We start from the raw sequence: 12,803 nt of genomic DNA, 5'->3' as shown, positions 1-12,803 counted from the left end.
TGTTAAGAAACTGAAGTTTTCAGAGTCAAGCCACATAGCTACGAACAGTGCCTGACATTCAGTAAGTGTTCAAGAAATATCTTTTCGATGGATGGTAGGTAATATATCTAGTAAATGAAAGTTATCAGGATTCACACTGAGATCCACCTGGTTACAAAGCCACACTATTTCCTCCACAGTACATTGCCTTTTGTGTGAGACTACACAGAATTGTTTTAAAATGGTTAAAAAAACACTATCAATGTAAACATGGTCGGGAAACCATGATTTCTACTTTCATATCAGAGAGATTTCAATTTCCAAATGTGTTTTAGTAAAGAATGAAGAAAGACAGAAAACACATGCCAGGATCTTCAAGGACTTTTTTAATTTAAAACATATATAGCATGTGAAATAACATAAATTCATATTAATACATTATATTTATATGAAATATGTTTTAGTTAATCCAACTCATCCATTTTTGTTGCTACATTCTAGCAATTTCTTTTAAATGTTGCTTATGAAAATATTATCCAAAATGTGCCACTTTAATTTCATTAATCTTAGGTGTTGTAGCTCTTTTCTTTATCTCACATTTACACCAAATGAAATATTTGAAAATGCTAAAATAATGCTTTCTTAGTGGCTTTGCCTCTTGTATTAAAATATTTTACAACTATAAAAGTTGAAAATAATTTTGATTTCCTATATATAAACCCATGTAAATATACCTGTACTGCATATTTTATTAACTGATAAAGTTCTTTAAAAATTCTACCAACTTCTTTAGAATAGTTCCTATGAAAGCATCATCCAAAATATATTTGAATTTTTGTGTTAGGTGTTCTATCTCCTTTACTTCTTTGCCCCATACTTAGATCAAAACAAAGTATCTGAAATGTGAATATAAATACAATTTTGTACTCTTAGCTGTCCTGTATCTTGTATTAAAATATTTTACAATTATAATAAAAGTTGAAAAATAATTTATTGGTTTTCCTGTATATGTAATTTTCTACCTACTATAAAATATGAACTAATCTATGGAATTAAGTCATTTTGCTATCTCAAACACAGAGAAGGCCAAAAACAAGGGAATTACAAACATTCCAAGATTATTAAAGCAGATGCACATTAAAATACTACAGATCTGGCATATTCAACATCTATCAGTCAGAGAGAGTGTGTACCTTTCCACTTGGCAACCATATTTTCCAGATAACTAACACTTTTCAAAGCATTACTGTTGGATAGGTTTTATACTGGAAGAGAGCATCTATAAAACATTACTGTCCTCATCCAAAACCAAAGCTAAATAAGGACTTAAAACATATTATTAAAAAAGATGGTGACTGGGGTAAAAATGACTATGACCAATGAGCTACAGGACTTCAAGATGAAAATGCCTTTGCTTCTTCAATTTTATTTGATAAAACTGGGTTTTCTTTTCTGATTATGCTTATGACCTAAATTTGGCTGTGTACTATAACAATTTTACTTGGATAGTAAAAGAAAAAAAAAAACCCCACTGTATTCTAAAAGACAGATTAATAATCTGCTGAAGTTAAATTGAGAACTGATCAATGGAAAATATCTGGCTGGATAAATAAATTTAAAAAGATTGAAAACATTGCAAAATAAGCTGTTTGAAAAATACTTAACTTAAAAATGATTTTTTTAAAAAGTTGTTAAAAGCTATTAAAGATCTTTCCTGAGGGCTACTAAAAGCAAAAACAACCTTAATAGACACCATGGTTACAAACAAATTTCCTCACAAAGATAGAGGTTGTGATCAGTACCAGGATCTTAGGGAAGTGTCATTTCAGAGACTGCATTAGTCTCTTCTAAGTGTTTTAAAGAGTTTGAGTTGGTACATCCTAGAATACTAGAGGAAATTAGAAGCAATTTGCCTAGTTGGATACAAAAGGACTTATATAGTCTTGATTTATTCAATTTCATTGTTCTCTTACATATATTTTTCTTCTTTAAAACTTTAAGATGAACATTTATTTACGGAATACGAAATGATTTACTCATTTATATGACAAGTTTAATAAGGCTGACATTCAATGGAAAACAATGAAATAATTTACCTTTTAGAAATTAGAAAAAGTTTAAATCATTTTTGTTATCTTGTTTTTAAGGGTCCTTATTAAAGCTTGTGATTTTTATTAATGTAAATAAACTAAAGTGATTGTTTTTGTGCACCTCTTTGCACCATAGTGTAAAGGGCAGTCTTTTCTCAATTAACTTTTAACACTCTGTACATACTATTCTGAAACACTGTGGTGAAGTATGGCCTCGCATCCTTTAGCAAGATGCTACATAAGGGAGGGTTAGCTGAGTTAGAAGGGTCTTCCACATCCCAAATTTCAAGCATACTGCAACCGGGCCTGAAAAAATAAGCACACATATATATATTAAAAATGCATTCATATCTAGAAGAACTATAATTATAAAATATCTCAGATTTTTAGAGACATTTAATAAATTAAAGATCTTAGTACATTTCAAAAAACATGTTTAAAATTTAGAGATATTAATAATAAAATGAAATTATGCTATATTCTTATATTCTAGTTAACCAAATAACCAATATATTATTGAATAAAATAATAAGAGCTCAATGTAATTCAGAAACATATATTTAAAAATCCACCTTCAAAGTGAAATATAAATGAATATATGTTCTAAACGGTACTGCTATCCAAATATAATACCCGTTTACAGTAAAATGAGACAAATTAAAGCAAAGTTAATAGTTAATCTAATTCCTGATGAATTACCTACTTCATATTCTTGAACTTAAATTTTGAATTAAATTAGCATGATAACATATAAAGTCCAAAGCAGGAAAGATAAGCTCTTGCGCCACTGTTACTCCCCTCAACTCTTCCCTTTCTGAGTGGACTGAATGAGATATTTCCCACTAGAGAATAACCCTGCACGGGAATCATTACAGGGAAGAAGTCAGACAAAATCAGTCTATATTGAGGTATAATTTACGTACAATAAAATTCACCCAGTTTATGTGTAAATTTTCATAAGCATGGGTAAATGTGTATAAGTGTGTGAGCATCATCATAATCATAACATGGAAAATTTCCATCACCTCAACGAGTCCCCTTGTACCCCTTTCATAGTCAATCCTCTCCCTGAAACATCAGTCTAGGTAAGTACTGATCTTCCTTCCACACCATAGTGTTGCCTTTTTAGAATATGCTAGAAAATACATATTTAGCATATGCTACACACACGGTTGGTTACTCAAGTGGTAACATTTCTATCCTTTCTACTTCAACCTTTCTTTCACGTATTTGTACTTAAAATGCATCTTCCTGTAAGGAAGGACATAGATGGGTTTTGCTTTTGTATTCAGTCTCAACCTCTGACATTTGATTGGAGTGTTTAGACCCCACGCACATTTGCAAGTACTGATACACTTCTTCCTATACATCATTTATTCAATTTTAAAATTAGATACAAAGATTAGCTACTAAAATCTCAAAAATTAGCTCTTCAAAAGTCTCATATAGCCAATTCCTAATTATTCATAGGAGAAATGAAAATTCTTAATGTTAAGATTAATACAACTAAGGATTTTTTAAATCAAGGAGACTAAACAAAGGCCTGAAGATATTCATTACACATCTCAGAATTTGATGTATTTTTAGGTATTCAAAATTTAGAAATTTAAAACTGTTAATTAGAAACAGTTTCTTATGTCCTTCTGAGTTATGTGACACTTCTTATATGTCTTATAAAGCCAATGTAATAGTAGCAGAATGCTAGTATCTCACTTTGCTATAAATTCAAATCTATTTTAGATATCTAATAAAATTTAAAAAACTTGAAAATTATGGAAAAAAGCTACATTCAGATGTTAAAATGAAAGAATTAGGATAGCAAAATACACTATCATTTCTGAAATTACATTATGCTTAAATAGTATAATTCCATGCAAGAATTTTAAATAAAATACCAAGATAACAACTTAATGGAATTAATTTAAAATAAAAATTTTTAGAGAATCAGGACTGCTGTAATGAAGTAAAACATTCACTGCTTTAATATATACCATATATCATAGAGCATAGGGCTCATACTCACTTAGTTCTCACAACACACCATGCCTCTTCTAAAATGTAGTAATTTACATGTAACTCCACCAACTTATCTCTCACTTCTTTTGCAGATTTTCGACTATATGCGGAGTAAACTATTTTTGTCCGAGCTCTTTAAATTCAAACAAGTTAAAAAAAAAGTTTCTAAATAAGTGATAATAGAGTTGACTAAAGAAATTTTGTTACCAAATTAAAACCCCAATGCTTACTGGATGGAGCCCTGATTATACATGACCCCAAACAGCATGAATTATTTGGGGATAGAAATTTCCACATTTTACTTACATTTTAAATGTTCTAAAACTTACAGAACTTTGAATTTTGCAGGTGCTGTTTATCAGTGTATAAGCCAGTTTAGAGTCTAGAGATAGGTAGCAGTATAATAGCTCAGAATATAAAAGTATCTTTGCATAATTTAAGAAATCAACTAATCTGGAAGAAACTCAGATAGAGGCTAAATATAGTGAAAATACAGATTTCAGTAGATAATTTCATTTAGAGAAGGTTTGAAAGACATATGAGTTGAAACTGAATGTAGTAAATAGAATAATTAGACAGTGAGCATCTACAGTAGTAGTCAGGTAGAGAAAGTACCCTAACAGAAGCTTGAGAAACAGGAATGCTTACTAAAATATGGTAGACAGATGATTTAGTTCTAAATGGGAGTTTTTATAAAATCCTAAGTAAATGATCAATTATACATTAGACTTTTCTTAAGAGTTCAAGCATACAGAATGCCCAATCTTCAAAGCCAAACATAAAAGTTTAATTTAAAATATTACCTTGAACAATAAACCAAAGTCACATTAAAAGGAAAAGATTATCCAATTATTGGGTGATTAAAATGATTTTTAAAAGTCACTTAAGGAAAACAAAACTTTCAGATTTCAGTGGAAACTAGGGTTCCCATAATCAACTAATAAAAGAGCAACCCAAATTTTCGTAAAAGCATTTAACATAGTGGGCTTCATAAACTGTTTTTACCTGTGAAGAAAAGGCTAATCATTGGCCACCAGTAAGATCAAGAGTGGTTTCTTAAATCAGGCGGAGGGGCTGTGGAATCTAGAACAGGGGTTGGCAAATGATGGCCATGAGCCAAGTGTATTCCCTTCTTGTTACTACTACTTAGGAGTGTCACTGGAATACACACACCCATAGAAACACACAGAGGCTAGTCATAAATGTGATCTATTATTTTACTTTGAGCAAAATTCAGTTTTGCTTTTTTCAGTTTTCAGCAATTTATTAAGGTTGCTTTAACAGGTACATGTTGTAATTTCTGAATTGTTACTACTTTTTAACTTCTAGAATGAACATGAGAATGAAAGAATGTGTATGTGTGTATATAAAAATTTTCCCTATTCCTATAAGTCAGTAGAAGTCATTGGTGTGTCTGGTTGTAGTATTCTATCAGTTGCCCACCTCAAGTCAGCATCCTCATAATGTGGGTGATTCACAATGGGGTGAAGAGTGGAAAGCTTGACACTTGCCATCGTAGGCATGGCACCAGCAAAAACAGCATCTGGAAAACAAGATTATATTTCTTAACAACATGTTTTAAAGAAAACCAAAAGTTACTCATCTATAATATTTGAACCCAGTTAAGAAAGATGTGCTGCGCTTAGTTGCTCAGTCATGTCCAACTCTTTCTGACCCCATGGACTGTGGCCTACCAGGCTCCTCTGTCCATGGGATTTTTAAGAATACCAGAGTAGGTTGTTATTTCCTCCTCCAGGGGATCTTCCCAACCCAGGAATCGAACTCAGGTCTCCTATATCACAGGCAGATTCTTCACCAGCTGAGCCACCAGGGGAGCTCAGGAATACTGGAATGGGTAGCCTACCCCTTCTCCAGAGGATCTTCCCAACCCAGGAATCAAACCAGGCTCTCCTGCATTGCAGGCAGATCCTTTACCAGAAGAGCTACCAGGGAAGCCCACGAAAGATGAAGTACTGCTACTGCTAAGTCACTTCAGTCGTGTCCGACTCTGTGTGACCCCACAGATGGCAGCCCACCAGCCTCCCCTGTCCCTGGGATTCTCCAGGCAAGAACACTGGAGTGGGTTGCCATTTCCTTCTCCAATACATGAAAGTGAAAAATGAAAGGGAAATTGCTCAGTCGTGTCCGACTCTTCGTGACCCCACAGACTGCAGCCCACGAGGCTCCTCCATCCAGGGGATTGTCCAGGCAAGAGTACTGGAGCGGGGTGCCATTGCCTTCTCCAAAGATGAAGTACAGTTAAAATAATAATCATTGACAGCATTCTTTTTTTTTTCACTTAATATTTACTGATATTCTACACAATAATAGCCAACTTTTGTTAAATGTTATCTTGGTGGCATACACTTGGTGATTATACAATTTAACTTGCACAGCTTTGGGGGTGGGTTCTATGTTATACCTGTTTTGTAGGTTAGGAAGCTAAGAGACAGCAAAGCAATTGGCCCAAGACAGCATAGCGCGGAACTATCAGGGCCCACCCTCTTAGCCATTTCACTAGAGCACACTGTTCTGTTCAAATGCTATACTAACAGATAGCACTACAAAGACAGGACTGGAAAAAATTGTAAAATTTCATATCTTGTTCCAATAGTCTAAAGTTCTAGGAACTAAAAGACTTATAAAGGGCAAGTCTCATGGTACATGTTTTAAAGTGAGTTTCGTGGGTTATGAACTGTAATCCTGAGAACCTGCCAGATGAAGGCATTGTTTTCTTCCTTTAGATCACTTTTAAATATTCATAACTAAGCCTTGACTTTATAAATATATACATTTCATCAAACTATTTCATTACGTGTTAGTAGTACTTTCTGGAGTAATAACATGTATAAATTCATTGCTTTTTGGTTATAACTAGTGATACACCAAAATCTACTGTGTGGCTTCAGTTTTAGTTGTATTTCTTGAGAGACAAAAAGACCAAATGGAAAGAAATAAATATGACTTATTATAATCATATAATAAATGATTATATAATTATGAGGATCATTATCACTTTTAATCAGCAAAGTAAAACCACCAATAAGAACTAGGCATATTACTCAGATCTACTGGAAACAACTGAATATTTATTTTCAAATATAATTAACCATTCTAAATGTAACTTTGAATGAATTTGTTGTTGCTCTTCAGTCCCTCAGTCATGTCCAAATCTTTGCAACCCCACAGACTGCAGCATACCAGCTTCCCTGTCCTTCACCAGCTCCCAGAGCTCGCTCAAACTCAGGTCCATTGAGTCGGTGATGCCATCCAACCATCTCATCCTCTGTCCTCCCCGTCTCCTCCTGCCTCAATCTTTGCCAGCATCAGGGTCTTTTCCAATGTCAGTTCTTCACATCAGGTGGCCAAAGTATTGAAGCTTCAGCTTCAGCATCAGTCCTTCCAATGAATATTCAGGATCGATTTCCTTTAGGACTGACTGGTTTGATCTCCTGGCCAACTCTCAAGAGTCTTCTCCAACATTACAGTTCAAAAGTATCAGTTCTTCGGCACTCAACTTTCTTTATGGTCCAGCTCTCACATCCATACATGACTACTGGAAAAACCATAGCTTTGACTAGATAGACCTTTGTCTGCAAAGTAATGTCTCTGCTTTTTAATATGTTGTCTAGGTCTGTCATAGCTTTTCTTCCAAGGAGAAAGCTTCTTTTAATTTCATGGCTGCAGTCACCATCTGCAGTGATTTTGGAGCCCAAGAAAATAAAGTCTGTCACTGTTTCCATTGTTTCCCATCTATTTGCCATGATTGGATACCATGATCTTCATTTTTTCAACACTGAGTTTTAAGCCAAAATTTTCACTCTCCTCTATCACCTTCATCAAGAGGCTTGTTAGTTCCTCTTTGCTTTCTGCCACAAAGGTGGTGTCATCTGCATATCTGAGGTTATTGATATTTCTTCCAGCAATCTTGATTCCAGCTTGCACTTCTGGTTCCTCTGTCTTTTCTAAATCCAGCTTGAACATCTGGAAGTTCTCAGTTAATGAAGCCTCGTCTGGAGAATTTTAGGCATTACTTTGCTAGCAGGTGAGATGAGTGCAATTGTGCAGTACCTTGAGCATTTTTGGCAGTGCCTTTCTTTGGGACTGGAATGAAAACTGACCTTTTCCAGCCCTGTGGCCACTGCTGAGTTTTCCAAATTTGCTGGAATATTGAGTGCGGTACTTTCACAGCATCATCTTTTAGGATTTGAAATGGCTCAGCTGGAACTCCATCACCTCCAGTAGCTTTGTTTATAGTCATGCTTCCTAAGACCTACTTGACTTTGCATTCCAGGATGTCTGGCTCTAGGCAAGTGATCATACCATCGTGATTATCTGGGTCATTAAGATCTTTTTGTACAGTTCTGTGTATTCTTGCCACCTCCTCTCAATATCTTCTGCTTCTGTTAGGTACATACCATTTCTGTCCTTTATTGAGCCCATCTTTGTATGAAACGTTCCCTTGGTATATCTAATTTTCTTGAAGAGATCTCTAGTCTTTCCCATTCTATTGTTTTCCTTTGTTTCTTTGCTTTGTTGACTTAGGAAGGCTCTCTTATCTCTTTGCTATTCTTTGGAACTCTGCATTCAGATGAGTGTATCTTTCCTTTTTTCCTTTGCCTTTCACTTCTCTTTTTTTCTCAGCTATTTGTAAGGCCTCCTCAGACGACCATTTTGTTTTTTTGAATTTCTTTTTCTTGGACATGGTTTTCATCACCACCTCCTGTACAATGTTATGAAACTCTGTCCACAGTGCTTCAGGCACTCTATCAGAACTAATCCCTTGAATCCATTTCTCACATCCACTGTATAATTGTAGGGATTTGATTTAGGTCATATCTGAATGGCGTTTTCATACTGTGGACTTTATTGACTATGCCAAAGCCTCTGACTGTGTGGATCACAATCAACTGTGGAAAATTCTGAAAGAGATGGGATACCAGACCACCTGACCTGCCTCTTGAGAAACCTATATGCAGGTCAGGAAGCAACAGTTAGAACTGGACATAGAACAACAGACTGGTTCCAAATAGGAAAAGGAGTATATCAAGGCTGCATATTGTCACCCTGCTTATTTAACTTATATGCAGAGTATATCATGAGAAACGCTGGGCTGGAAGAAGCACAAGCTGGAATCAAGATTGCCGGGAGAAATATCAATAACCTCAGATATGCAGATGACACCACCCTTATGGCAGAAAGTGAAGAGGAACTAAAAGCCTCTCAATGAAAGTAAAAGAGGAGAGTGAAAAAGTTGGCTTAAAGCTCAACATTCAGAAAACGAAGATCATGGCATCTGGTCCCATCACTCCATGGGAAATAGATGGGGAAACAGTGGAAACAGTGTCAGACTTTATTTTGGGGGGCTCCAAAATCACTGCAGATGGTGACTGCAGCCATGAAATTAAAAGAAGCTTTCTCCTTGGAAGAAAAGTTATGACCAACCTAGATAGCATATTGAAAAGCAGAGACATTACTTTGCCAACAAAGGTTGAGAAACTCTTGGCTAGAGGGACCCAAGCTCAGGACCAGGATCATCCAGAAGAAACTAGGGAAGCCTGTCCAGAAAAAGCTGAAACCATGGAGAAGAAACTGTCTATGAAACAGAAGGAGAGGGAGAAATACTCCTTAGCTGCTTCTTTCCTCTTGGGAGTACAGCATCAAATATGAGCATAACAGGGAAACCACAGGATCTTTTCTATAATATATTTAAATCTCCAATTAGCCTACTGCATGTATTAGAAAAAAGATCCCTTCAGATCTGACAGAACCTCACTAACATATGACTTGTGAGTGGACCACAGGCTGGATTAGAGTTCCCACTTGTCCTCTCAACTGAGCACCTTTGTGCTGTGTACAAACTATGCAAAGCTACATGGTGGACCTGAATGTAAGCTCTAGTCTCACCTTAATTATAGAATCTCAAGCTTCTATTAATAAAACATGTGGTAACCATGAGAGAACTCATAATACAGAGATGAGAAAAATTGGTAGGATCAAAGAAGAGGCAAAAATGAGGTAAGAGTTTGTGGGAAATCTCTTAGAAGGTTAAGTTGCTAAACATAGGCTTTCTTTGCCAAGAACCCAAGACAAACACTGGAACAAAGACGCAAGCAAACATGAAAAGAACAGATACCTTTTAAAGCTTTGGAAAAACAGGTGTAAGTGGTGAGGGGTGAGAGAGAGTAAAGGCAGTAACTACCTTGTACCTTATAGGGAAAAAATAAAGTATTAATTCAAAAATTCTGATTAAACTAGCCTGGAAGCTCTAAGACCTAGAGTCTAAGTGATGAGGCATTGTCATTGTCATCCTTTGAAAGCCACAGACCAAATATTTGAGTTGAAGTTTATAAGTTTACCTTCAGTTCAGTTCAGTTCAGTTCAGTGGCTCAGTCATGCCCGACTCTTTGTGACCCCATGAATCGCAGCACGCCAGGCCTCCCTGTCCATCACCATCTCCCGGAGTTCACTCAAACTCATGTCCATCAAGTCGGTGATGTATTCCAGCCATCTCATCCTCTGTTGTCCCCTTTTCCTCCTGCCCCCAATCCCTCCCAGCATCAAAGTCTTTTCCAATGAGTCAACTCTTTGCACGAGGTGGGCAAAGTACTGGAGTTTCAGCTTTAGCATCCTAGAACACCCAGGGCTGATCTCCTTCAGAATGGACTGGTTGGACCTCCTTGCAGTCCAAGGGACTCTCAAGAGTCTTCTCCAACACCACAGTTCAAAAGCATCAATTCTTCGGCGATCAGCTTTCTTCACAGTCCAGCTCTCACATCCATACATGACCACTGGAAAAACCATAGCCTTGACTAGACAGACCTTTGTTGGCAAACTAATGTCTCTGATTTGAATATACTATCTAGGTCGGTCATAACTTTTCTTCCAAGGAGTAAGCGTCTTTTAATTTCATGGCTGCAATCACCATCTGCAGTGATTTTGAAGCTCCCCAAATAAAGTTTCCACTGTTTCCCCATCTGTTTCCCATATAGTGATGGGACCAGATGCCATAATCTTCATTTTCTGAATGTTGAGCTTTAAGCCAACTTTTTCACTCTCCTCTTTCACTTTCATCATGAGGCTTTTTAGTTCCTCTTCACTTTCTGCCATAAGGGTGGTGTCATCTGCATATCTGAGGTTATTGATATTTTTCCTGGCAATCTTGATTCCAGCTTGTGCTTCTTCCAGCCTAGTGTTTCTCATGATGTACTCTGCATAGAAGTTAAATATGCAGGGTGACAATATACAGCCTTGATGTAGTCCTTTTCCTGTTTGGAACCAGTCTGTTGTTCCATGTTCAGTTCTAACTGTTGCTTCCTGACCTGCATATAGGTTTCTCAAAGAAGTTTACCTTAATGATAGCTAATTAGTAAAATGGTGACTACCAAATAAGAGATAGGAGAAAAGTGGCTCAAAGAGTCACAGGATAAACTTAAATCATAGGGAAGAAATTAAGCCTGAAAAAAACTGTCTCAGACAGGACTATAGAGTAGTTGCAGAAAATAGCACAGAATATATTCATTCTCTGGAAAGGTATTTAAAAATGAAGTAAATATCAATCTGCTTGAGGCAGTCTTAGATAAAGACTGTAAGAGAAGAAAAACTAGAAGAATATTTTAAACTTTTTTAAATAGCATGTATAATCATCTTTTTGAGATGAGTTAGTGAAAAAACCCGAACGTCCAAGATTTTAACCCTTCTATATGAGATTGGTTTTATAGACATGAAGCAGAGGGTATGCACTGGTGGAAGTCATGGGAAGGGTATTGCTAACCTCCCCACAGTCAAAACTGGTTTCTCCAGTGGCCTGTCACACAGTGCAAAAGTTTGTCATTAAAGGTTTTTTACTTTGACGTGTCACTGCTATGATTAAAATACAATAATAATCTCAGAGTTATAGCATATAACTTGTGAACAATTATTAACTCTAGATATCAATTAAAATTCTTTTTGACAGATATCCAGGAGGGGTTTAAAAAGGACACAAAATTTCCTTTTGGAAATTTGATTTGGTGAACACTGCAATTGACACACTGAAAATGCGTGAAGGTATGAATGCATGTGTTTTTTTAAACTGTATATATACCCACATATATATATGAAATGACAACTATACAATATATACAAATGTATAACAACCTATAACGTGTATAAGTGTATGTGTGTGTGCTAGCTATACATATAATCAAAACAGCTACATACCTGGCCTGGTATTGTATTTGATCCACTGTATCAGTTCTTCCTGGGGCAAATTATTAAATTCTCCTATTATGCTCCATTGATTATGGAGGTTTGCATAACCTTGTATTGACATTATTGATACAAGACTGAGGATAAGAGGCATAAAACGAACTCTGAAAAAAAGCCAGCCAAAGAGCTGAAATGAAAGAAACCATTTATTTATAATTCTTATATGAACAGTGCTATTGGGTCAATAATATATTCTCACCTTTCTACCTAAACCAAGATGGATTACCATTTGATACTAATAATATACAAAATATAATAATTATCTATTGTTTAAAACCAGCAAATATTTTAGAATTATATGATCCAGTTAAAAATGGAGCTTACTGTTCTCTTGAAAAAATTAAAGAAGAAATACCTGATCCTTCCAGTACAGATTTACAACCAGGAGTTAAGGTTAACAAATCATAATTCTGACATATCCTCAAACTAAATCCTGTAATATCTGGATGTCTTTTATGGACATCTTGA

At 35.6% G+C, this 12,803-nt stretch overlaps 1 protein-coding gene across 2 annotated transcripts in view; it reads right to left on the bottom strand.

Annotated features, from left to right (window-relative positions):
* Positions 1-347: 347 nt before the first annotated feature.
* The window catches only part of DPY19L2 (dpy-19 like 2), a 97,341-nt gene continuing 84,885 nt past the window's right edge, over positions 348-12,803 (bottom strand). Inside the window, exons 19-22 of one of the 2 annotated variants that reach the window (XM_004007903.6) lie at positions 12,288-12,462; positions 5,529-5,628; positions 4,093-4,218; positions 348-2,375 (exon numbers count right to left, since the gene is read on the bottom strand). In XM_004007903.6, the coding sequence (XP_004007952.2) occupies positions 2,225-2,375; positions 4,093-4,218; positions 5,529-5,628; positions 12,288-12,462 (552 nt within the window). In that variant the 3' untranslated portion in view covers positions 348-2,224. The remainder of the gene's footprint in view (positions 2,376-4,092; positions 4,219-5,528; positions 5,629-12,287; positions 12,463-12,803) is intronic. The other variant, XM_060415029.1, reaches the window with a different exon arrangement.

Source organism: Ovis aries, chromosome 4 (assembly GCF_016772045.2).
Source record: "Ovis aries strain OAR_USU_Benz2616 breed Rambouillet chromosome 4, ARS-UI_Ramb_v3.0, whole genome shotgun sequence".
NCBI lineage: Eukaryota > Metazoa > Chordata > Mammalia > Artiodactyla > Bovidae > Ovis > Ovis aries.
Note: the sequence above shows the minus strand (reverse complement) of the source record. Positions and strands in the feature narration are given on the sequence as shown.